At 40.2% G+C, this 26,123-nt stretch overlaps 1 protein-coding gene across 1 annotated transcript in view; it reads left to right on the top strand.

The window, feature by feature from the left end:
* Positions 1 to 26,123, top strand: part of LOC127573468 (sodium- and chloride-dependent neutral and basic amino acid transporter B(0+)-like) — a 40,426-nt gene that overhangs the window by 1,929 nt on the left and 12,374 nt on the right. The window contains exons 3-9 of the mRNA XM_052021721.1: positions 2,467 to 2,598; positions 4,798 to 4,965; positions 10,645 to 10,783; positions 17,409 to 17,541; positions 21,132 to 21,272; positions 22,089 to 22,317; positions 23,457 to 23,582. Of these exons, the coding sequence (XP_051877681.1) occupies positions 2,467 to 2,598; positions 4,798 to 4,965; positions 10,645 to 10,783; positions 17,409 to 17,541; positions 21,132 to 21,272; positions 22,089 to 22,317; positions 23,457 to 23,582 (1,068 nt within the window). The remainder of the gene's footprint in view (positions 1 to 2,466; positions 2,599 to 4,797; positions 4,966 to 10,644; positions 10,784 to 17,408; positions 17,542 to 21,131; positions 21,273 to 22,088; positions 22,318 to 23,456; positions 23,583 to 26,123) is intronic.

Raw genomic sequence — 26,123 nt, 5'->3', positions numbered from 1 at the left:
TCACATAAACCTTCCTTCTTATACAAAACAAATTCCTCAGGTTAATAGGAAACTTTTCAAAAGTATAAATCATTACATTTGATGTGTGGCATGTTCAACTTCAAATCAGGATTTATGACATGAAAACTTAAAAGATACAGGGAAATGTGGGCTTCTGTTTGCTTCCTATAGTGAATAAAATATGTATACAAAGTACATTACAATCATGTCTATTCTGTCGATCAAAGTCACAGAATAAACAAATCTGCCTCAAAAAGGACCCTGGGGAGTGTTGTAAAATAGAGGGACCTTAGAGTTCAAGAACATGGTTCCCTAAAAGTGAAGTTACAGGTAGACAGGGTAGTGTAGAAGGCTTTTAGCACACTGACCTTCATCAGTCAGGGCAATGATTTTAAAAGTTGGGAGGTTATGGTGTAGTTGTACAGTACCTTGGTGAGGCCACACTTGGAGTATTGTGTTCAGTTTTGGTTGCCCTGCTATAGGAAAGATGTTATTAAACTGGAAAGAGTATAGAAAAGATTTACAAGGATGTTACCAGGACTTGAGCGACTGAGTTATATGGAGAGGTTAGACAGGCTAGGTCTTTATTCCTTGGAGCATATGAGACTGAGGGGTGATCTTATAGAGGTGTATAAAATCATGAGGGGCATAGATAGTGTGAATGCACTAAGGTGATTTTCCAAAGTTAGGCAATCAAGAATTAGAGGGTAGAGGTTTAAGAGAGGGGAATGATTTAATAGGAACTTGAGGGGCAAATTCTTTGCACAAACGGTGGTATGTATGTGGAATGAGCTGCCAGAGAAAGTGGTTTAGGCAGATACAATAACAACTTTTAAAAGGTAGTCAGATGGGTACAGGAATGGTTTAGAAGGGTATGGGCCAAACGCTGGCAAATGGGACTAGTTTGGATGGGGCATCTTGGTTGGCATGGACTAGTCGGGCGGAGGAGCCTGCTTCCATGGTATATGCCCCTATGACTCTGAAAGCAAATTGCTGGAGGAACTCAGTGAGTCAAGCGACACTGTGGAGGCAAAGGGATGGTTGACATTTTGGGTCAAGACACTGCATCAGGAAGTGAGAGAGGGGGGTGAAACAGGCTGGTAGGTGATATTGGAACTGGGTGAGGTGGGGGATGATATGCAGATGAAGCCATTGGTGGGGGCAGTGGGTGGGGGGGAGTTTGGAAACAGAAGCTAGTGGGTGATAGGTGGAAACATGCAAGGAAAAAAATTGGGCAGAAGGTGCCAGGTGGGGGGAGGGGAGGGGAAGGTAGAGTCAGAGGCTAGAAGGTGATGTGGAACCAGATAAGGGAGGGATGGTTGGGAGATGGAACTAGACGAGGGAGGGAATAGGAAGGGTAGGGCCAAGGAAGAAGAAACCCAGGTGGATAGATGTGTCAGTGATGGGTAAGTGGAACCAGGTGGGAGAGGGTAATGAATCTAAGTAATGGGGGGAGGGGGCAGGGAATAGAAAAGGTGAACAAAGGGAGAAAGAACCTTGGTGGACTGGTAGGAGTGGGAAAGCAATACAGGGGGTGTGGGATACCAGAAATTGAGAATTTGAGTGATCATTCCATTGGATTGCAGGATATCCAAGTAGAATATGAGATGTTGCTCTTCTACTTTGCATTTGGCCTCACTTTGGCTGTGGAGAAGACCAAGGACAGAAAAATCAGTGTGGGAGTAGGAAGGGGAGTTGAGATAACATGCAACTGGAACCTCATGATGGTCATTGCAGGTGCTCCACAAAACAGTCACCCTGCCTATGCTTGGTCTTGCCAGTGTAAAGGAGCGCACATTGAGCTTTTCTATCAGTGAGTCACTGGGTCAGGTAATCAGAATTTCCATGAATGTTGGCAGTTATGGTTTCTGTGGCCGCTGACATAACTGCCAACATTCAAAGAGGATAAAGTATCTGGTTTCATAAAAAGTTTGATTTTCCACAAAATATTGCTGAGTTATAGTTTTTTTCTGTGTTTACCATGTTGTTATTCATTCTGCCTTGTGATCAAAATTTACTCAACTTACATGAAGTAATAATTCATTTTGATGTTTTAATTTCTGCATCTTCAAATTCAGTGGTTTCAGCAATATGTTCTGCATCTTTTGGTGAAAAGTCTCTGCAAGGTTTCTGTTGGGAGCATATTTTGAATTTTCAGCTCCAGCAGTGACTCTATAATGATATCCCTCTATTTGACGATGTTGAAACAAAGCATTTACTGTGTGCCAGATGTCATCTGAGACCCTCAAGTAAATGGACTTGATTTGTTGAAAGAATGCAATCGGACAAAAGCGTAATTGTTCATTGAGGCAGTTTTGTTTGGTATTCACAGCCTAAGTAAATTTGAAAGTGTCATTGGAAGTTAGTTCCTGTGTTAATAGGTAGTCTGATATTTAATATTAACTCCAAAACATCATGAATTAACCTGGTTATTCTAATACCCATACAATCTTTTTCAACTTCTAGGAGCATTTCTTATTCCCTACGTTATCATGCTAGCGCTCACCGGGATGCCCCTGTTTTTCTTGGAATGCTCCTTTGGACAATTTGCCAGCCGCGGACCTGTTGCAGTGTGGAAAGCTGTTCCAATCATGCAAGGTCAATGTTCACTCTACAGTAATTGGATTTATTAGATATTAAAACATTGCTTTATGTTTTCCTTATTAGCGTTTCGACTTGAAGCAGCTTTAGTGAAGTTATGAAGCTAATCAACTGTATATTTTTACAGAAAGAGATACAGATAGTGAAGAGACAACAAGTGAAATATTTATTTTTCTCATTCTCAGATTAATAAGATATTAGATCCAATAATATTGTTGTTTTCATCACACATATTTCTAAAAGGAATGTTGATTAATTTAAATTGTGTTACTTTCACTTATTTAGATGATATATTTGGGGGTTCATTGTAAGGGATTTAAGATGTGCTAAGTACATTCCACTGATATAAAGTGGAAGAGGGAATCCAATCACATCCCAGCACATATGCGTTTGTCTGGAATGAGTAGGATAGAGAAAGAAGAAAACACATTAAACAATTTTTGAGAGAAAATCGAGTAGAGGTAGAATTAAACAAAAACTTAATTTCTCTTCAAGCTCATCCCGTTCTCAAGACCCACACTCTGCTTCCTCAACTGTATTCCCACCAACCCACTGACCTCCCAATTTGCCTTCTAGGCCCCCATGGGTCCTCCTTGACAAGTGCATTCTGCTACCTTTAAGTCCATTATTACCAACAAGTTAAAAAAATACATCTGCATCATTGAAAAAACACAATTAGTTTCCACGTTTTGGTGACATCCACTCTAACACACCAACATCTCCATTGCCCCCGACACTGCTTCCCATATGTCATTCTATAAAAATTTCCTCCAATCAAAGCCACTGTCTTTGAACCCTGGTGTAAACACCATTTCTTACTCACTAATCCCATTCCTCTTCATATTCACAGCTTGAAGCTGAACTAGGATTTCAGGAACTTAGTGTCACGTGTGATCTGAGGTAACTTCTAAACTCACATCTACACCAAAACCAAGGCTGACTGCTTTCACCTTCATAATACTTTGCTTCAGCTCATCTCATCCTTATACCTCCAATGCATTTCTAATCAGATCCTTGCTTTCCATCTGCCATAAACTTCACCTCATCCAAAATGCTATGCACATCCCAACTTTATCAAAACCCACCAACAATGGCCAACATGCATTCCAATCTCCTTTACACCATAATCCATGACACTACCTGCAACCATGGAACTGCTTCCTCCCAAGAACTCCCACCCTTTCTATCATTATTTTCTTAATCCATTTGGTAATTACTTCTGCAAAGTTCCATTAAGAATTTTGATATGGCATTATATAATATCAAGTTGTCAAATTACACCATGTAGTGTTTTGTTGCTACTCAGACAGTCACCACCCAGAGTCAATACATGGTTGATTCCTCTGAATCATTTTCTGAGACCCTATACAGCGTAATTCTTTTTACCTATATTAGCAATTGCTCATAAATATCTAATTCCACTCCAAAGTTAGAAAACAATAGAAATGACCGTCTTTTCTTATTACTTTTATGGGTATTAATGTTTTAAATTTGTAACAAATTGTAACTTCTAACACATAATTAACTCAGAAATTTTATTTATACAAAAAAGGAAGATTTCAATCACTTGTCACTTTCATTGGGACAGCCTAAGCCCCTTAATGGCCAATGAAATTATTTTGAAGAATAGTCATTTCTGTAGTTCAGGAAACATTGTAGCAAATTGTATACACAGCAAGCTCATACTATCAACATGTGAAAATGATTAAATAATCTGTTTATCAGTGATGTTGATTGAGGAACAAATATTGGACAATACAGAAGAAAGGTCCCCCTGCTCTTCTTTAAAATAATGCTATTGGATCATTATGTCCCCAAAAGATCAGATAGAACATCTGCTTAGCATTCATACCAACTGCCCTATACAAAAAAGTTCTTGCATTTATCATTTTCCAGTTAGGTAAATGTGTGGGATCATTCTGAAGAATAATGTTAACGTAAAACATATAGGGACATACCCTACAACTCTATTCAACTTCCCACCACTTAACAGAGATAACTTTTCCCACCCTTCTCAGTTCATCCTGGCACTTCCCCCATTGCCAATTCAATCTCTCATACATCATCTGCTCCCTCAGTTCAAGATACATGACAGTGTTAATCAAAGTTGGCTTGAATGTCAAGATGTGTACATGAATTGTGTATTTCAAATGAATAGTTTCTAATTTAAATTTCCTTTTTACAACTCATTTTAAGGTGTGGGCATTACTATGGTCCTGATATCAGCACTTGTGACCATTTATTACAACTGCATCATCGCCTACAGCCTGTTCTACCTGTTTGCCTCCTTCCAATCTCCCCTGCCATGGTCAGACTGCTTTAGCTGGTGGGGTGCAGATGAAACCTGCAGCAAGACATCGAAAGGTACTTTGGTAACTTCTGTTTGCTGATGTGTACACACAAATCAATCATTTTTCATTCAGTTTGTCTGAATGAAATGAGGAAAAGTTGAAATTAATGTAAAATCATCACCTTTATTTTCATATTGCTGGCAGTTAGATATGCAAGATATCAGCCCAAGAAATCTCATTGGTTTGCAACCATGCACATGGGTGATAACCTGGTTGGACTGGATGGGTCCAGACCCACTGCCAATGTATGATGAAATGCATGTCAGTCCACAAAGAAGTTACCATCATTCCCATCTATAATGGAAGGGGAAAAGGAACAAAAAAGAAACTGGCAACCCAATTCTTTGTCAAATGTCAACTACAAATTTCTTTCCAAGGCCATTACCAGAGCCATTCTGTACCTGGCATAAACATTTCCAATGGCCCTGATATGTGAATAACTATATGTTGGATAGCAGGGTGAAGATCCGCTACATTGATCAAGATTTGGAGAAACCCTTTAACAGAATATCCCACACATATAAAAAAGCAAGAAACTTAAGACGCTGGAAAATACTGAAAAGATTCAGCAGGTCAGGCATTATCTTAAACCTGTTTCTCTCTCCACAGATGCCTGATCTGCTGAGTATTTCCAGGATTTTCTGTTTTTTATCCTATTAATACATGTCACGCATGTTCATTAAAAGGGATTTTGGGGAGAGGGCGGAATCTACAATTGGATCCAGCTGCTCCACATAGGCATCCACTGTGTACTCCTCAGTATGTGTGGGAGTCAGAAGCAACAAACAATCTGCTGGAGGAACTCAGCAGCTAGAGCAGCATCTCTGGGAGGAAAGGAATTGTCAATGTTTCGTGTCTGAACCCCACATCAGCACTCCATTTGATGATGGGAATCAGAAGCCCTCCATATATATAGATACATATATCTCTTTCCCTCCCCTCCCCTCCCCTTCCTCCCTCTCTCCCTGTATTGAACCTTTTGCCACATCCATTAGGAATGAAATGGGTACTGTGTGTACCAAGGGCAGTGACTAACCCAGACAGAGATGGATTAAGTTCTCCCTATAAAGTGATGACAAGCTCTGACAAGCAGTTGGTTCACAGGCTTGTGGGCATCTGTGACCATTTTCAGCTAGCTTCTAGAGTGACAGTGAACCAAAGAAAGAGAGCACCCATACTCTTTGGCAGGTGACAGGCCAATTCTTTGTTCTCTTCACTGTCAGATTTGACTGCTTGAAGGCATCAGATAGCTTAGTTTAGGGGGTGGGGGGAGACCAAGCCTGCAGAAAAAGCTAAGATGAATGATTCAACAAGCCAAAGAGGCTTGTTAGGTGAATGGGATGTTCTTCACCATATTCAGCAAGAACCTGATGACAAGCTGTGAGAAACCATACGGTCCAATTTGAGTCCATTAACCTATGTCAATGTTTTCACAATCACTTCAGTTATCTTCCACTTCATTTTTTGGTTCAAGGTAGAATGCAGGACACAATGCATATTCTTATCAAGGGGATTTCATAATAAGTTATAGGATATGGTGTCATACCCAAGTATACAGAGCCATGCAGTGTGATACATCAGGTGGAATGTAAAATATGTGGGACATTATAATGAATAGAATGCACACTGACACATGAGACTACTGCAAAACTTGGGATAGACGCAATGTGTCTCATATTTTTAAAGGATTTGGATTTAAGTATAAGAGTTATGTTTAAGATTGTCAATGAAAACAAATCTGGCAAAGAGGTCAATAATGAGGAAGGAGGTCCCAGACTATAGGAAGAGATCAATGGGTTGTTTAGGTGGGCACAAAAGTAGCAAATGGAATTCAATCCAGAGAATGTGAGGTAGTGCACTTGAGGAAGGCAAACACAATATATGGTAATAAACCGAGAAGTGTAGAGGATTAGAGGAATTTGGAGCACATGTCTACAAATCCCTGAAGGCAAGAGGTCAGGTAGGTAAGGTGGTTAAGGAGGTATAGTATAAAGGGGAATACAGGTCTCTCTGCATCCAGATAGACTGCATATGAGATCTATGAGGAAGTTGTCATGGCTGGACAGTTATGGTAAATGAAGAGGACAAACTGCTTTGACTAGGTTTGCTTTCCCTGAAGCAAAGGAGATATGTGGGGTTGGAATGCCTGGCTAGAAAAGCTGGGAGAGGCAGAAATAATCACCATATTTAATAAAAGTACCTGAATGATTATTTGAAGAGCCATAACCTGCAACGCTATGGCCCAAAAGCTAAGAAATGGGAATAACCTGGTCCATTTTTGGCCAGCATGAATATAACGAGCCAAATGGCCCCATTCTGTGGTAAATTTCCATAATTCTATACCATAATCTGTTGCGTGTGCCATAATGCATTAGTCATGCTGTAATATATTTGGGGCTCAGAAATACAGAGAGGCAGTGTGATTGAAGGTGTTCTAGAATACAAGCAGTGGCCCATAATACATAGAATGCACTTTAACACATGGGGTAAAGTTCAATACTTAGGAGAAACAGTAATATATGGGTGACACAATAAAACTTAAAGTTTGCTATAATAGAGTTGTGCTGTAATTAGTCGGCAGAACTGTAATCTATAGAGTATGAAGTAATACATTGGGTACAATGTAATACAAAGGGTATTCATTAATATATAGATGGCATGTAATAGAGTGTGCTGTAATACAGTATATAAGGTTGGACTGGGATACATGAAGTTGCTCTCGTATTAAGGGTGCAATGTAATATGTGGGCTGCATTGTTATACATATGCTGCATTGTAGTATATTTGGTGCACTGTAATTACATAGATGCTTTCAAATACATGAATGCACTATAGTGCATGTGTTTAACTGTAATACATGTGTATTTTGATGGGGCATACTGATGTATATCCAGTGGTCTGTAATGTGTGCAGCAGTCTGTGATACAACCAGCACATTGTAAAACATAATAATACAGGGTGATCCAGGTGATTTAGTGCAATACATAGAATACATGATACACATAGTTAACTGTAATCCATAGGATACACTTTAAAATATGTGTTTTTCTGTAATACATGGGTTGGAGTAATGTATGTGGTGTAATGTTATAATGAGGCCCTTTACATTCTCCTTGGATTTCCATTAGAAATCCCATAATAGTACATCAAGAAAGAGCCAGGGACTTGCCCACCTTTGATTAGGCCACACTTGGAGTACCATGTACAGTTCTGGTCCCCACACTACAGGAAAGATGTGGAAGCTCTGGAAAGGGTGCGGAAGAGGTTTATCGGGATGTTGCCTGGATTGCAGAGTATTAGTTAAATGAAGAGTTTAAAAAAGCTTGAATTGTTTTCCCTGGAGGCTGAGGGGCAACCTGAGAGAAATATATAAAATTATGAGAGGCGTAGATAGGGTAGGTATTCAGTGTCTTTTTCCCAGGGTGGAAATTTCAAATACTAGAGGGCATAGCTTTAAGGTGAGAGGGGGAAAAGTTTAAAGGAGATTAGTGAGGCAAGTTTTCTTTTAAATACAGAGTGTAGTAGTGCCTGGAATGCACTGCAGGGGAAGTGGTGGAAGCAGATACAATAACAATGTTTCAGAGGCATTTAGTCAGACATGTGAACAGGCAGGGAATAGGGGGACACAGACCATAGACCATAGAACATAAAACATTACAGCACAGTAAGGGTCTTCAGCCCACAATGTTGTGCCGACATTTTATCCTGCTCTAATATCTACCTAACCCTTCCCTCCCACATAGCCCTTCATTTCATTCATGTAGCTATCTAAGAGTCTCTTAACTGTCCCTAATGTGTCTATCCCCACAACTTCTGCTGACAGTGTGTTCCACGCACCCACCACTCGCTGTGTAAGAAACTTACCTCTGACATCACCCTTATACCTTCCTCCAATTACCTTAAATTTATGCCCCCTAGTGTTAACCATTTTTGCCCTGGGAAAAAGTCTCTTGGCTGTCCGCTCGATCTATGCCTCTTATCATCTGGTACACCTCTATCAAGTCACCTCTCATCCTCCTTCTCTCCAAGAGAAAAGCCATAGCTCACTCACCCTATCCTCATAAGACATGCTCTCCAATCCAGGCAGCATCCTGGTAAATCTCCTCTGCACCCTCTCTAAAGCTTCCATGTCCTTCCTAATAATGAGGTGGCCAGAACTGAACACAATACTGCAAGTGTGGTCTAACCAAAGTTCTATAGAACTGCAACATTACTTCATGGCTCTTGAACTCAATACCCTGACTAATGAAGGCCAACACACCATACACCTTCTTAACATTACAATCGACCTGCGCAGCAACCTTGAGGGATCTATGGACGTGAACCCCAAGATCCCTCTGCTCCTCCACACTACTAAGAGTCCTGCCATTAACCTTGTATTCTGCCTTCAAATTCAATCTTCCAAAGTGTATCACTTCACACTTTTCTGGGTTGAACTCCACCTGCCACTTCTCAGCACAGCTCTGCATCCTATCAACGTCCTGTTGTAATCTACAGCAACCTTCTACACTATCTACAACACCACCAACCTTCGTGTCATCAGCAAACTTACTAACCCACCCTTCCACATCTTCATCCAAGTCATTTATAAAAATCACAAAGAGCAGGGGTCCCAGAACAGATCCCTGCGGAACACTACTGGTTACTGACCTCCAGGCAGAGTATGCTCCATTTGCCACCATGTCTTCTATGGGCAAGCCAATTCTGAATCCACACAGCCAAGTTTCCCTGGATCCCATGCTTCCTGACTTTCTGAATAAGCCTTCCACGAGGAACCTTATCAAACACCTTATTAAAATCCATGTACACCACATCTACCTCTCTACCTTCATCAATGTGCTTTGTCACATCCTCAAAGAATTCAATCAAGCTCATGAGGCACAACCTGCCCCTCACAAAGCCATGCTGACTGTCCCTAATCAGCCTATGCTTCTCCAAATGCTCATAAATCCTGTCTCTAAGAATCTTCTCCAGTAATTTGCCCACCACTAAAGTAAGAATCACTGGTCTGTAATTCCCAGGGTTATTCCTACTCCCTTTCTTAAACAAAGGAGCAACATTGGCCACCCTCCAATCATCTGGCACTACTCCTGTCGCCTGTGAGGACGCAAAGATCATTGCCAAGGGCGCAACAATCTCTTCCCTCACTTCCTGTAATAACCTTGGATATATCCCATCCAGCCCTGGTGACTTATCTATCCTAATGCTTTTCAAAAGTTTCAGCACATCCTCTTTCCTCAGGTCAACATGCCCTAGTGTATCAGCCTGTCATATGCCATCCTCACAAACGTCAAGGTCTCTCTCTCTGGTGAATACTGAAGCCAAGTATTCATTAAAGACCTCCCCTACCTCTTCCAACTCAAGGCACATCCCTGATCGGTCCTACCCTTAATCTAGTCATCCTCCTATTCTTCACATACATTTAGACCATGTGCAGTCAGATGGGATTAAGTAGATTAGCATCACGGTCAGTGGGCTGAAGAGCCTGTTCCTGTGCTGTAATGTTCTATGTTCTAATTTTTTGGTCACCTTACTCAATGTTGTTTATGAGATCATATTGTTCCAATAATTTTCTGTGTTTCCAACCTATCAGAGTAAAAATTTTTTTACTGACTTCAGAGCACTTTGGGACATTTGCACTTTAAATGACAATGCATTTACATATCTTTATTTCACATTCCACATCTTTTAGGTCCACTCTGCAATATCACACTAGACAATGGATATTTTGAAATTGTTAATTCAACATGGCTGCAAGCAAACAATGAAACTTGCGTAAATGGATCAGAAATTGATGTTCCTCACCAGGGTCCAAGTGAGCAATACTGGGAGTGAGTAATTTGCTGCAGAGTGCAGCATCGGTAACCCACAATGCTGTACCAGTAGCTTTCTCTGGGATTGCATGAATGTCTTATTTAATGAGTAATAATCTGATTGATTTAAATATAAGTATGATTAACATTGGAAGATGCAGTGCCCAATCCAGTTTGTTTTAACAGTGATTTGTAAGATCAGTAAATTATGTCAATAGTGAGTAATTTAAGTCAGCTCTGCAGGGAATCTCATTTGACACTCATTGCTTAAACACAGCTTTACACTGCTATATTTTCAATTATATGATTTAATGATTTCATTCAATCATTGTGACAAAAAGTGTTTTAGCATAAACATGAATAATTCAAGACAGGACATGTCAAATGCATTGGGAAAAAAATCTGTAAATTTGAGCCTGTGGGAATGAATCTTGCTGGCAGGAGACAGCTTTTCTAGCCATGCATTCCTGACCATTCCCCCACCCCAGTTGTCTCTACTCCCCTCTAATCCTTTTACCACTTAACTGTTAACATTTCAGTTATGTTTGGGAATTCCCCAGATTCTCTGCCAATTGTAAAAATCCAAGACTTACTGAGTGTTAAATGACAGCACACCTGCCATTGTGCTTCACTGGAGACTTCATATGGAATCCAGTAGTGAGGCCCAGTCTGGATGGGATAACTTGCCTGATCCTATCCTGGGTCAAACCTGGAAAAGGACTGGGGATTTTAGATCTGCAGATTAGTAACCAAGGATAATGCTAGCTTTTTTCATTATTTAGAGTAATATTTTAATTAGTCCAGTTTTTATAAGTGTTAGCATGCTTATGTTCAAAAGAATTTTTTTTTGATGACTTGTTTCAATTTTACTGAATCTTAAATATCAGTCACACTTAAGAACTGTTAAAATCCTTTATGGCTTTGGAAGGCAATGTTTCACTGCCACATAAACATGTTCTAAAATATCCCTTCAGTGGAGTTTTGAGGGAGGAGCCTCTGCACAATGCTACCTAGACCTTATCACCCAACTCAAAATAAGCCCTCGACATCTCCAGAACAGGATATTCCAGATATACAGGGCAATGTCTGGGTAATAGGCTGAGTCAAACAAGACCCGGTTCATCTTGACACAAGAGACTGCAGATGCTGGGATCTGGAGCAAAAAACAAACAGGATTGATGCAGGGTCCTGACCTGAAGCGTCGACTGCCTGTTTCCCTCCACAGAGGCTGCCTGACCTGCTGAGTTCCTCCAACAGTTGGTTTTTTGACCCAGCTCATGGTTTCTGTAACCCTCCTTCACTAGGGTTTTACATTAGTATTGTATCAATAATTGATGGAGGTAAATTTCCATGATTAGTCAAGTAACCCACAAGTCATTGTATAATGCAAATTCAAGGACAATAGGAGGAAAGCTGGACTGGTATTGGTTTTATTTCACCTAACAATTCAGATATTCTTATGGGCTCCCCTTTCTCCTTCAATAGTAGTCGTAAAAATAGTGAAAAACTAAAGAAAACAATATTATTTCAAAGTTGATCTCAACCTTTGTAATAATTTATTTCTGGAAGTAGTATTAATTTCCCTGAGGGAAAATACAGTTTTGGCCGGAAAAACATGCTAAAATGACAATGCTCTGGGAATCTGTATCTGTTTGTCCCATTGCAATTGGTTCATGCCTTGCATACCACACCTTCTGCAAAAGCATGTGTGCAATTTGATATCAAAGTACAGTGGTCTTCCCACTAGCATGCATTTATATCCAGATATTTCAGGATCAGGATCAGTGTGGGGATTTGCATTGGTTGTGGCATGCATTGATCATCAAAGCAAGGTGAATTTTTGGTAAAAATACTTACTTAATATTTAGCTTGGCAAGCAACAGACCACCAAAAATAATGCAAGGCTTATAGTGAAGGAAGCCAGACATTTGCTGATCTGAGACCAAGTACACAACAAGGAAAGAAATGTTTTTATTTGAGGATGCTGTGAGACTTGAATACCAAGTTAAAGTTGTTTGCATATCCTTTGGACAGTTGGCACTGCCTTAAGGGTGGGATAGGGGAATCTTCCCTTTCTAATGGTAGGGAAGAAGTTTACACAGGTTCCTAGCATTCAAATGTACACTGACACTTAGTCCAACCATATGGACTACAGTCAATTATGGATTGAAGTTGTAGATCAGAATGGTCCATGAGGTTACCACCACAGCAGCCATTGGGAATGAGGTAGAGCTAGCTTTGTTGGTGTTTTTGGAAATGCTGTCTTTGAGGCAAGCAGATAACTTTAGTCCTAGTGGTCAGGGCTTCACGTTTAAATGTAGATAGATTGTCCCAATCTTCATAACCTGATCTGATCTGACCTGGTCTGTACAAATGGGGAAGTAGGTAACTTCAGTTCTTGTCATCAGGACTTTCCTCAATGCCCTTGCAATCTTATATCTTGAACTTCAACTTCAGTAAGGGAACAATACCTTCTCAAGGTAAGAAGATTATCCCATTACCACTGTGTTAGCAGTCTTTAACATGCAGCTGCAGCATCAGTCACGCAATCCCTGGCTTGAATTCCTATAAACCTAAGTAAATTAAGTGACCTCCAAGACGAAAGACACTGCAGATGCTGAAAACTGGAACAAAAAACAGAATGTTGGAAGAACTCAGCAGGTCAAGCAACATTTCTATGCAGGGTCTCAACCTGAAACACTGGCACACCTATTGCCTCCACAGATGCTGCTTGACCTGCTGATTTCTTCTACCATTCTGTTTATTGTTGTAAATGACCTCCAGGATATTTGATGAGTGAAGAATGGGCAAGGGTATTAGTACCATTGATTCTTAAGGAGAACTAATGTGACCTCAATTTAACATATATGATTATTGTCAGACACTGATGTAGTGGCCTGGTAACCTGCCACCTGAAATTCCAAAACAATGGGGTAGTAAGTTCTGTCAATGTTGGGCAGGAAATGCCTTACTGCATTTGGAGTAGGATCCTCAAAAAAATCTCTGGGTTACACATCACTCCCTGACAGATAGGTAGGTTTCTGGACTACAGATAAAGCAAGGATAAAGTAGACCAGGCAGAAAAGTGAAACCTTTGCTGAGATCAGCCATCATTTTATTGAATGTTGGAACAGGCTCAAGGGGCCAAATTCATATTTTTATGACAGCACTCGCAAGGAGGACCTCCAACATCCCTTTCATTCCCAATCATTCTCATTCTCGTCTGTTCCCTTCTTTCCCTCCTCTTCCAGGTCCAGCTCCAGCTGCTGGATCGTGGGGAAGAACACAAGAAATATAAACGGGAGTGGGTATTTTGCCCTTTGTGCCTGCTCTGCAATTCATCATTACTGATCTTATGCCCCAATGTCATTTTCCTACACTATTCCCATATCCCTTGATTCCCATAATATCCAGCAATCAATCCCCATTTTGATTAATCCAAACAGTGGAATCATACCTTGAGGAGTTCAATGGCATAATCATATAGGTTCCTTATGGCCCAGTGATTCCTATCATAAATTCTCTTTGTAACATCACTGTTGAGTTGGATTAAAGAACCAAGCAAAGAAGGGACAGGCTTAGCCCCTAGATGCAATCATTTTTGACGCTAAAGTAGGATAGACACCATAGACTGTAAGATGATGAAAGTTCCTAGATGCATGCCATCAACCATTAGGATTTTTTGTTGGTAGTTGTGCAAAAGCTGAAGTTTCAGCAAATCTTGTCCCTTATGGTTCATTGAAGTATTTGGGTTCACTTGGGGAACCCAGAATACCACATAAATGCCATCTATCATTTCCTGAATTTTTTAGGAATCCCTTACAAAACTCCATGGACTTAATGCCTCTTGAAATGTGTTCAAAGGAAAGGGAGACGAGGAACATAGAACATAGAACATAGAACAGTACAGCATAGGAATAGGCCCTTCAGCCCACGATGTTGTATTGAACTAAGTAAATTAGTAATTTAGTAATGCCTAACTTAACTAATCCCTGCTGGTGACACAATATCCATATCCCACCATTCTCTGCACATTCATGCGCCTATCTAAGAGTCTCATACTTGCCTCCACCACCATCCCTGGCAGTGCGTTCCAGGCACCCACCACTCTCTGTGTAAAAAAATTTGCCCCACACACCTCCTTTGAACTTACCCCCTCTCACCTTAAAAGCATGCCCTCGAGTACTAGACATTTTGACCCTGGGAAAAAGATACCAGCTGACTACACTATATCTCTCATACTCTTATTAACCTCTATCAGATCTCCCCTCAACCTCCGCCGTTCCAGAGAAAACAACCCTAGTTTGTCCAACCTCTCCTTATAGTAAATGCCCTCTAATCCAGGCAACATCCTGGTAAACCTCTTCTGCACCCTTTCCAAAGCCTCCACATCCCTCTTATAATGGGGTGACCAGAATTGAATGCAATACTCCAGATGTGGCCTAACTAGAGATTTATAAACCTGCAACCTGACTTCTTAACTCTTGAACTCAGTGCCTTGACTAATAAAGGCAAGCATGCAATACTCATTCATTACCACCCTATCAACCTGTGCAGCCACTTTCAGGGAACTATAGACTTGAACCCCCAAGATCCCTCTGTACATCAACACTGTTAAGGGTCATGCCATTAACTGTGTACTTTCCCTTTACATTTGATCTTCCAAAGTGAAACACCTCATATTTGGCCAGATTAACCTTCATCTGCCACCTCTCTGCCCATCTCTGTAACTGATCTATATCCCACTGTATCCTTTGGCAATCTTCTACACCATCCACAACAGCACCAATCTTTGTATCCTCTGCAAACTTACTAACCTATCCACAGTACATATTCATCCACATCATGAGATTCAATGTAGAGAAATGTGCAGTTGTACACTTTGGAAGCAGAAACAAGCGGGCAGATTATTATCTAGGAGGAGAGAAAATCCAAAGCACGGAAGTACAAAGGGACTTGGGGGTACTCGTGCAGGATACCTTAAAGGTTAACCACCAGGTCGGATCAGTGGTAAAGAAAGCGAATGCTATGTTGGCATTCATTTCGAGAGGTATAGTGTATAAAAGTAAGGAAGTGTTGATGAGGCTCTACAGGGCACTAGTGAGGCCTCATTTGGAATATTGTGCGCAGTTTTGGGCCCCACATCTTAGGAAGGATGTGCTGATGTTAGAGAGGGTTCAGAGGAGATTTACGAGGATGATTCCAGGACTGAAAGGGCTTACATATGATGAGCGTTTGTCGGCTCTTGGACTGTACTCACTGGAGTACAGAAGAATGAGGGGGGACCTCATAGCGACATTTAAAATATTGATAGGAAAGGACAGAGTAAATGTGGCTAGGCTGTTTCCCTTGGTGGGTGAGTCCAGGACCAGAGGGCACAATCTTAGAATTAGAGGGTACAGTTTCAAAACAGAGATGAGGAAAAATTTCTTTAGCCAGAGGGTGGTGAATTTGTGGAACTCCTTGCCACGTACAGCAGTGGAGGCCAGATCAGTGGGAGCGTTCAAGGAGGAGATAGATAGATATCTAAATAGTCAGGATATCAAGGGATATGGGGATAAGGCTGGAAATTGGGATTAGAATAGGTTTTTTTTCTTCCCCCATTCCCCATTTCTATTTCCCTTTCCTTGGAGCAGACTCGATGGGCCGAATAGCCTGCTTCTGCTCCCTTGTCTTGTGATCTTGTGATCATTTACATATATCACAAACAGCAGACGTCCGAGTATGGATCCCTGCAGAACACCACTAATCATGGACCTGCAGCCAGAATAAGGCCCAACAACCACTACTCTCCCTCTTCTATGGGCAAGCCAATTCTGAATCCAAATGACTAATTCACCATGGATCCCATGCATCTTAATCTTTTGGATGAGCCTCCCATGAGGGACCTTGTCAAGCGCCTTACTAAAATCCATATAGACAACATCCACAGGTCTACCTTCATCAATCACCTTCGTCACCTCCTCGAAAAACTCAATCAAGTTAGTAAGACTTGACTTGCCCCGCACAAAGCCATGCTGACTGTTCCTAATTAGGCCATGGTTTTCCAAATGCTCATAAATCCTATCATTAAAAATCCTATCCAGTAACTTCCCTACCACTGATGTGAGACTCACCAGTCTATAGTTTCCAGGACTATCCCTATTTCTCTTCTTGAATAATGGAACAACGTTAGCTACTCACTAGTCTTCCAGGACCTCGCCTGTGGCTAGACAGGACATGAAGATCTTGCTTAAGGCCACCGAAATCTCATCTCTTGCCTCTCTCAATAACCTAGGGTATAACACATCAGGCCTGGGGACTTAACCACTTTAATGTTCTTTACAAGACCCAAAATGACCTCCTTCTTTATCTCAAAATGGCCAATCATGTTAGCATGCTCCACATTGATCTCCCTATCCATCATGTCTTTCTCCTTGGTAAATACTGAAACAAAGTACCCATTCAGGACATCTCCCACAGAAATGGGAAGAGGAGTAATCCATTCCACCGCTTGAGCCTGCTGATAGTTGGAATAGCACTATCTAAAGGAACTGGTTGTCAACCATTTTCTTACTGATCCGTGTATTACTGGTTAAACATGCTAACCGTCTGTAATTAACAGTATCCTTATTTGAGATACTTTTGTTTTCATTTTATTTAGTAAAGTGGCTTTACGTCGTACAAGTTCAATTGACGAGACGGGGAATATAGTCTGGTACTTAGCCCTCTGTCTGCTTCTGGCCTGGCTGATAGTTGGAATAGCACTATCTAAAGGAATCAAATCTTCAGGAAAGGTAAAATAATTAGTGATCAGTAAAGTTCAAGTTCTGGTAACAAACAACAGTACAACTACCATTTATAAGTAATTTGTGAAGTGCGCTGGTTTATCTCAAAGTGATGTTAACAGTAATTTGGCAAATATGGAATCCATTATTCATGAATACTGCCAGCCTAAGTAATATCTGAAGATCTTTCTCCTGTGTGTGAAAAAACAACAACAGTTCTCCAATTCACTGAATGTCCTACTGATCAAACTTCTCTTCTGTACTCTTCAGTTCAAAATCTGTTGGCTTTGTAATTTGCATGAAAGAGGATGTAAGGAGAACTGAGATTGAGTGAACAGCAGAACCAACAGTATATCTGCTTACCTAATAGTATTTTTTAAATATTTATCCTACAAGAGATGGGCAAGATTCAACGTTATCTTAAGAAACTAAACTGGCCAGTTGGTGAAAGTGTTGATGGGGGAACACTTTGGGGAATGTGGCCATAATACTGTAAGTTTCGAGGTAGTTGTGGAAATGGATATGGTTGGTCTTCAATGGGAAGAAGGCAAAGAGTTCAGGGCTATCATGTTCCTATAAGTGTGAAAGACAAAGATGACAAGATTAGGGAATCTTGGTTGAAAAGGATAATGAAGGCTTGATCAAGAAAAATAAAGGTAACATATGGCAAGTGTAGGCAACTGGGATGGAGGGAGTCTCGAGGAATATAGAGGGTGTACAAGAGGACATGAAAGAAATTAGGGAAAAGGGAATTATCACTGGCAAGTAAGGTTAAGGAGGATCCCAAGATATTGTATAGGTATATCAGGAGCAAGTGAGTAGCCAGGATAAAACTGGGTCTCCTTAGAGACCAAAGGGGTAATCTATGTGTGGAATGAGGCAGATAAATACTTCTTATCTGTATTCACCAAGAAGATGGAAGATACTGTGTTTGGGTGGGGTACGTGGATAATCTGGAGCAGGTCAGTATTAAGAAGGAGGTTTTGTTAGATGTCATGGGATGCACACGTGTTGAGAAGTCAAGTGTTAATAAGTCAACAGGGCCAGATGAGATCTATCCCACATTGCTATGGGATGCAAGGGAGGTGATAGCTGGGGCCATGGCAGGGACTCTTGCATTTTCATTAGCCACAGGCAAGGTGCCAAAACACCGAAGTATAGTTCATGTTGTTTCTTTAAATAAGAAGGGCAGCAGGGATAAGCCAGGTAACTACAGGCCAGTGAGCCTTGCATCAGTGGTGGGATGAAAATCCTAAGGGATAGGATTTATGTACATTTGGAAAGGCAGATGCTGATCAGAGATAGTCACCATAGCTTTGTGCAGGGAAGATCCTGCCTCACTAATTTGATTGAATTATTTAAGCAGGTAACCAAGAAGATTAATGAAGGCAGGGTAGTAGACATTGTCTATATGGACTTTAGTAAGAAATTTGACCTGCATGGTAGACTAGTCCAGAAGGTTAAGGCACATGGGATCCAAGGCAAGCGGGCTAATTCGATCCAAAATTGATAATGCTGGGAGGCAGAGGGTAGTGGTGAAAGGATTACTTTCCAATTGGAAGTCTATGACTAGTGCTGTATCACAGGGATCAGTGCTGGATCCCTCGTCGTTTATGATATTTATTAACGACTTGGATGTGTATGTAGGAGGTACAATTAGTAAGTTTGTGAATGACACGAAAGTTGGTGATGTTGTGGACAATGAAGATACAGGAGCCTGAGGGCACATACCACCAGGCTCAAGGACAGCTTCTGTCCCACTGTGATAAGACTATTGAATGGTTCCCTTACAGTATATGATGAGATGGACTCTTGACCACACAATCTACCTTGTTATGACCTTGCACCTACCTGCAATGCACTTCCCTGTAGCTGTGACACTTTACTCTGTATTCTCTTATTGTTTTTACCCTGTACTACCTCAATGCACTGTGTAATGAATTGATTTGTATGAACAGTATGCAAGACAAGTTTTTCACTGTACCTCGGTACAAGTGACAATAATAAACCAATACCAATATCAATACCAATACCAGTAAGGAAGGTTGTCTAAGGCTACAGCAAAATATAGATCAGATGGAAAGTTTGGCGCAGCATTGGCAGATGGAATTTAACCCTAACAAGTGCGAGGTAATGCATTTTCAAATAGGGGTAGGACATATACACTAAATAGTAGGGTGCTAAGGAATGTTGATGAATAGAGGGACCTTAGGGTTCAAACCCATACTTCCCCGAAGGTGGTAATACAGTATATAGGTGGTGAACAAGGCATTTAACGTACTCGTCTTTATAGGGCATAGAATATGAGTTGGGATGATATGTTACAATTTTACAAAACACTGGTTAAACTGCATTTGGAGTGTTGTGTGTAGTTCTGTTTACCACACCATAGAAAGGATGTTGTTGCGATGGAGAGAGTGCAGAGAAGGTTCACCAGGATGTTGCCTGGATTGGAGAACTTTAGTTAAGGGGAGAAATTGAATAGTCTGGGTTTATTTTCCTGGAGCTAAGGATGCTGAGGGGTGGCCTGATAGAGGTATATTAAATTATAAGAGGCATAGATAAGGTGCATAGAATCTTTCAGAATCTTTTTCCCATAGACGGTATCAAAAACAAGAGGACATTGGTTTAAGGTGAGAGGTAAGAATTGAGGGGAAAGGGTGTTTTTTAAACACAGAGAGTGGTTGATATCCGGAACTTGCTGCCAGCGGAGGTGGTGGAGTTGGTTATAATCACTACATTAAAGAAACATTTTAACAGTCATTTAACAGACTTTAGGCAAGGTATAGAAGGATACAGACCTAAAGTGGGCAAATGATATTAGTGCAGATGGGCAGAAAGATTGGTATGGCTCATGGATGTGGTGAGTCAAAGGGCCCTGTTCTGTATTGTACAACTCTGTGACTCCATGACTCTAAATAAGCAGAAAGACAACTGACATTGAAGGTGAATTAGGGTCAAATCAGGTAGAGAAAGCAAATGTGAGGGAAAGAAACACTGGCTTAAGAAAAAGAGGGAAAAACAAATAAAAAATAAGAAAACCATTAAAAAAAATATTTGGCTCTTTAAAATCTTTCGAGGATAACTTACTACCTGATACTAGGTACTATGTTTAAATCATTCCATCCTAGGGCAGAGGAGGATGCATGTTTGACTCAGGTGCAAAATTTATCATGCCATTCTAAAAGTCCTTTATCTTTTAATTACAATTTATATTTGTATGGTAAATTTAAAAATAATAGGGCAGCTAAAGCTAAGATTCCATTTGTATCATGCAAATGGTGGAAGTTTACAAACAGAGCACTTGGTTCTATAAATTTATGATTCACAAATCATTCCCCTATCCCTAAACATTGGTCATTTGACTACCAAGTATGGAGTCTTTTGATTTTGGCAGCAAAATCCATTCCAAATTTTCCCTATTTAAATTCAGTAACAATATTCAAAAGAAATGTGTCTTCTATGTAATTACTATTTCTCTAATTGTCTTCTGGCGTTCTCTGCTTCCTTTATAATCCTTTGTTATTCAATTTTCATACAATACTCTAAGTGCTGCACCTGCAACTCAGAAAACCTAACAATCTACTCTCCACAATCAGGTGGTTTATTTCACTGCGACGTTTCCTTATGTGGTTCTCATTATACTACTGATCCGAGGTGCTACTCTGGATGGAGCCTATAAAGGAATTGAATTCTATATTGGAAGCCAGTCAGATATCAGTAGACTATCTGATGCTGAGGTAAATCTACCAATAATCTCTAAAACTGACTCTATTCCATAGTCAAACCTATTTCGTGTTTCACTTCTATTTATTTTACTGAATTATGAAAAATTAAATTTAAAAACTGCCGCTTTTGGAATGTCCACATATGAGGAAAATGACCTTAGTTACTGCATTTTAATTGTCAGATTTAGAAGAAAGTTGCTACCAAAGAATAAAGACTGAGAACTTCAATTTGTACTTTTAATGTTAAATCATTTGCAGATGGGATATTACTGCAGACATGGAAAAGAATTTTTCTAAATTTCAATAAGATGGAATACAATATGATAGAATTGGAAGGGACAGGATTGAAAAGAAATCCAATACAATAACTGCTATATTACATTCTTCATACCTACATTTTAGTACCTTGTAGACAATTCACAAATAAAATTGTTAGAGACAGGTTACATAAAAAGCATTGAAGTGGGATTTCAATACTATGGCACATTGACATTTCAGATCTGATTGTTAAGAATTGTGGAATCTAATGGCATTTTAATAGACCTACTTTGTGCTGCTTTCAACAAAGGCCAAAGTTATTAAACATCCATCATGTCATATGATTAAAACATCACATTATAAAGCTCGTAAGATTCTGGAGGAAATTAGATAAAGTAAAATGATGGCTCAGCTTTTCTACTGATTACTCTACCAACAAAAGGATTTTCAATTATTCAGGTCACTATGGAGGTGTAATACTAACCTCCAAGTTTCTCACGATTAATGTGATTTTATTCAAAAGTGAAGTGAAATCTCCCATGTTAATTAATTCTACCTTCCATTTGTCAGGTTTGGAAAGATGCTGCAACTCAGATATTCTATTCATTGTCAGTTGCTTGGGGAGGTTTAACAGCACTGTCATCCTACAACAAATTCCACAACAACTGTTACTCAGATGCCATCATTGTCTGTATTGTTAATTGTGCTACGAGTGTGTTTGCTGGATTTGCCATCTTCTCTGTCCTTGGACATATGGCTCATATACAAGACAAGCTTGTTTCAGAGGTTGCAAAATCAGGTACCTCACAATCAGACCTATTGTATTCAGTTTCTAAATGATAAGGTAGAAGTGAACTGCTCAAGAAACTTGGCCTTTTCACCCTATTGGCAAAACCTGGATTCGAAGTTTTAAACTTAAAATTTCATCTTTCATAATTTTGTCTTTCATCTGTATCTGATACCACATATGCAGCTTTCAAACTTTGTTGAGGCTGTAACCAATGACTAAATAAGGAATGATAAAAACCCCTACAACTGCTTCAACAGAGCATGTCACTGGTTAATTTTACTGAGGAAATAATGGTTCTCCAGTTCTACTTGTGATGCTGGTGTCTACAGTGGAGTTGTGGAAGCCACTAATCATCACAGTGGTGCACCTCCCCCACAGCCAATGTCACTGTTTACTTCTGTGATCAGATGTTACTGTAATCAAAGATAACAATCTGAAAATAATTTAATTTAAACCACCTCAAGTTTAATCAAAGCAACCAAAGAACTAATTGGCCAGATACTTGCAATTTATCAACTAGAATTATCAGGGCTGTTAAAAGTATCAAGCAGGGTCGCATAGCTTTGGCCATCATTGACTTAATTGATTTGATTTGGACTTAGAATATGTGATTGGGTTAATATTGGTTTAACGTCCAGGATCTAGGTTCAAATCCATCCCAGAGTAACAGGGGGACTCATATCCACAATGATAGCTGTTTGCAAGGATCCTGCCTGGAAAGAGTTTGGGCAGAATTTCAGTACTTGTGGGTATGAACCACAGCACAAAACTGGAAATAACTTTGTAGTATTGATTTGGTGACATCCAGGATGGCTGTTTTAGGCAATAGGAAAGTGGCTGTATGGTGCAACATCCTCAAATCTGAAAGAGGGAATAACGTACATTGCTAGGGCAAAGTAGAAGGAGTTTTCCTCTTCAGATGGCTTTAGTAAGAGCTTGCGGACCTTAAATAGAAAATGTCCATTTCCCTGGCACATAGACTATTGCAGAACAGTGATAAAATCTCAGACTAAATGCACAATTATACTGCCAAAACTGATAGATCTTGGCCATGTAAAAAAATTAGTCATTTCAAAAGATGACAGCATTTACAGTGCTTATCTTTTGAATAAGATTAACTGCAACAATTCATTTGTGCCCCTGCTTAGGTTTTGGTTTGGCTTTCATTGCCTATCCAGAGGCTCTTTCACAACTGCCAGTGGCACCATTTTGGTCCATTTTATTTTTCTTCATGCTGGTCACGCTTGGACTTGACAGTCAGTTTGCAACTATAGGTAAGAATAACATTACTTCATTTCTTTGTATTATCATTAAGCAGCCCCTCAGGATTGGAGATGAATTTCTTCTACTCTGTTTTAGTGGGTTCTGAGATGACCGACATGGGAACCACAGATGGAGCAGAAGGTGCTGGTGGGAAGGGAGGACAGGTGACTTGTGAGATGGTGCACTTCTTCCACTATTTACATGGGGCTTTCTTGTGTCCTCAGTGCACAGAGTCAACATTTTGTACTTATTTTTCTCATAAGATAAATTGCTTAAAGTATTACATTTATATGGATGCACGAAAGTTTATTGAGTTGATGTGTCAGTTATCCACTTGATAAGTTAATGGAGTCCACAGTACTCATCTTACTAGAAATAGGTATTGAGTCTTCCCTGTAACCATTGTCAATATCAAACTTCACACCTGGCTCTTTCAGAGACGTTGGTGACTCCCGAGTCATTGTGATGTTTGGCAGTTATTTTCTGACTTGTGATTTTCTACCCTTAAAATTTAATAATAAAATTTAATTTCAAAATGCCAGCTGAGAACCATTCCATTCACAGCATAGGAGGAAAAAGACACGTTAGCTCATCACAACATTGCCAATCCTGGTTCTTTAATCACTGATATCTGCTCAGTCTTATTTCCTGGGCTTTGCAGCTTTTCAAATTCATCCATGACTGATCTATGGAAGATAAATTAGATACAATCCTTTCAACCCAATGTATTATACTGATTTCAGCATCCAGGCAATATGCTGTTGTTTGTATATTACCATCTATAAGAAATCCAATTTCATGAATATCTGGCACCAGTCCAACTCAATGCTTTGAACCTCTTAAAGAAGTGGTGGATTATTGCATCATCAGGTTATGGAAGTCATTTTAGATTTGCCAGAAGTTTCATGGCACTAATAAGGGGTAAAGTAGCTGCCATAATTTACATCCTTTCCATGAGGACCTTAGTGGGGGATGGAGGGAGGAAGAGAAATATCCTGAATCACCAAGTGGTCAAGAAGCCTCCAAGAAGCATGTTTAAAAGACAGTAGGAGGATGCTGCTGTGTGGTTCTTATAATGGTGAATTTATGTGGCACATAGCAAGCCACCACAAATCTTGAGACCAACTTTGATGAGACCTGGGCAGGTTCTTCAGCGGGGTACATACAGCAGAAGTATTGGTTAAGCATGCCAGTGGCCTCCTCTATCGGATTAAGTGCCGCAGAGTGATTCTATGCATTTTGCCTTCTTGTGCACGAGTTGTTGATTCTGCACCCTCTGCTGTGGGGAAAGGTTTTCTACTATTCACCCTATCTATGGCCCTTATTACTTTGTATGCCTCCATCAAGTTTCCTGTCATTCTCCTCTGCTCCAAGGAAAATAAACCCAGCCTATCCAGTCTCTCCTTTGCACTGAAATGCTCCATCTCTGGCAACATCCTGAAGAATTTCCTCTGCACCCATTCTAGTGCAATGTTGCCCTTCCCACAATGTATGTAAGTGATTATACAGAAACAAACCACACAGGTGCTAATGACATTCTCAATATTGGTGATCAGTATGAATTGCACACTACTTACACTCTCATTGTGTTCACGTTGGAACCAAACCAGCACCCATGGTGATCAACAATCACAACAAATTTTAGCAACAATCCTGTCGATTTCCAATTGTTAGTAACTCACCAAGAAGCAGAAGTGATCTTTCATTGTTTTCTTTTTATAATTTTGTAAACCATTACTAGTTCTTTTAAACTCGTCTACCTCAGTGAAGGTGGCTCAATTATTTAAATCTTTATTTACAACAACAAATAAATTTGTAAGTTATGACTATGCTATGAATATGGCTCCAATATTTTCTCTCCAACAGGGTTATTGCACTGGATATAACATTCCACTTTTGTGTGTATGTGTGCTTGAACTTCCATAAAGAAAACATAATCAAAAATTGGGAATTTACTATAAGTTACATTGTCTGTAATTTTCTTGTCTTCACATATGCATCACATACCTGAACATCACTTCTGAGGTTTTTATTGATGCGTTTTTATTACTGTCCCTGGACCATCCATGCAAAAGCAGACCTTACAATGGTTGTGAGACATGCTTCAGTCAGACTTAAAGGGAACCTGCCTGAGAAAGTCACAGTTAGTAGAGTCTGACACTCAGAACCCATCATAGGTAGGTGCCCATTAAATAAATTACTTACATGGCCTGCCCTCAAGTCCCTTACACCACCCATCATAATGACTCCAATCAACCCAGCTCACAGACATCATCCTAGAACCCAAACCACATCAACCTGCATTGACTACCATTCCCCTCAGCAACTTATTTTTCACCTCTCCCCTCCACAATTCTTGCCCTGACTACCAATACTCAGCCACAGATTCCTGGCAGCCAACCTTCACCCTGAACTCCCAGTGATCCTTGTCCAATCCCTCTGTCAATATCTCTGCCCGATTCTTTACTGATTGAACACCAAATCCCTTCTGCTACCTAACCCTGTCTGCTTATTCTCTTACCCCAATCCCACTCACACAGCGTGACCCATCC

Source organism: Pristis pectinata, chromosome 8 (genome assembly GCF_009764475.1).
Source record: "Pristis pectinata isolate sPriPec2 chromosome 8, sPriPec2.1.pri, whole genome shotgun sequence".
Classification (NCBI taxonomy): Eukaryota; Metazoa; Chordata; class Chondrichthyes; order Rhinopristiformes; family Pristidae; genus Pristis; species Pristis pectinata.
Note: the sequence above shows the minus strand (reverse complement) of the source record. Positions and strands in the feature narration are given on the sequence as shown.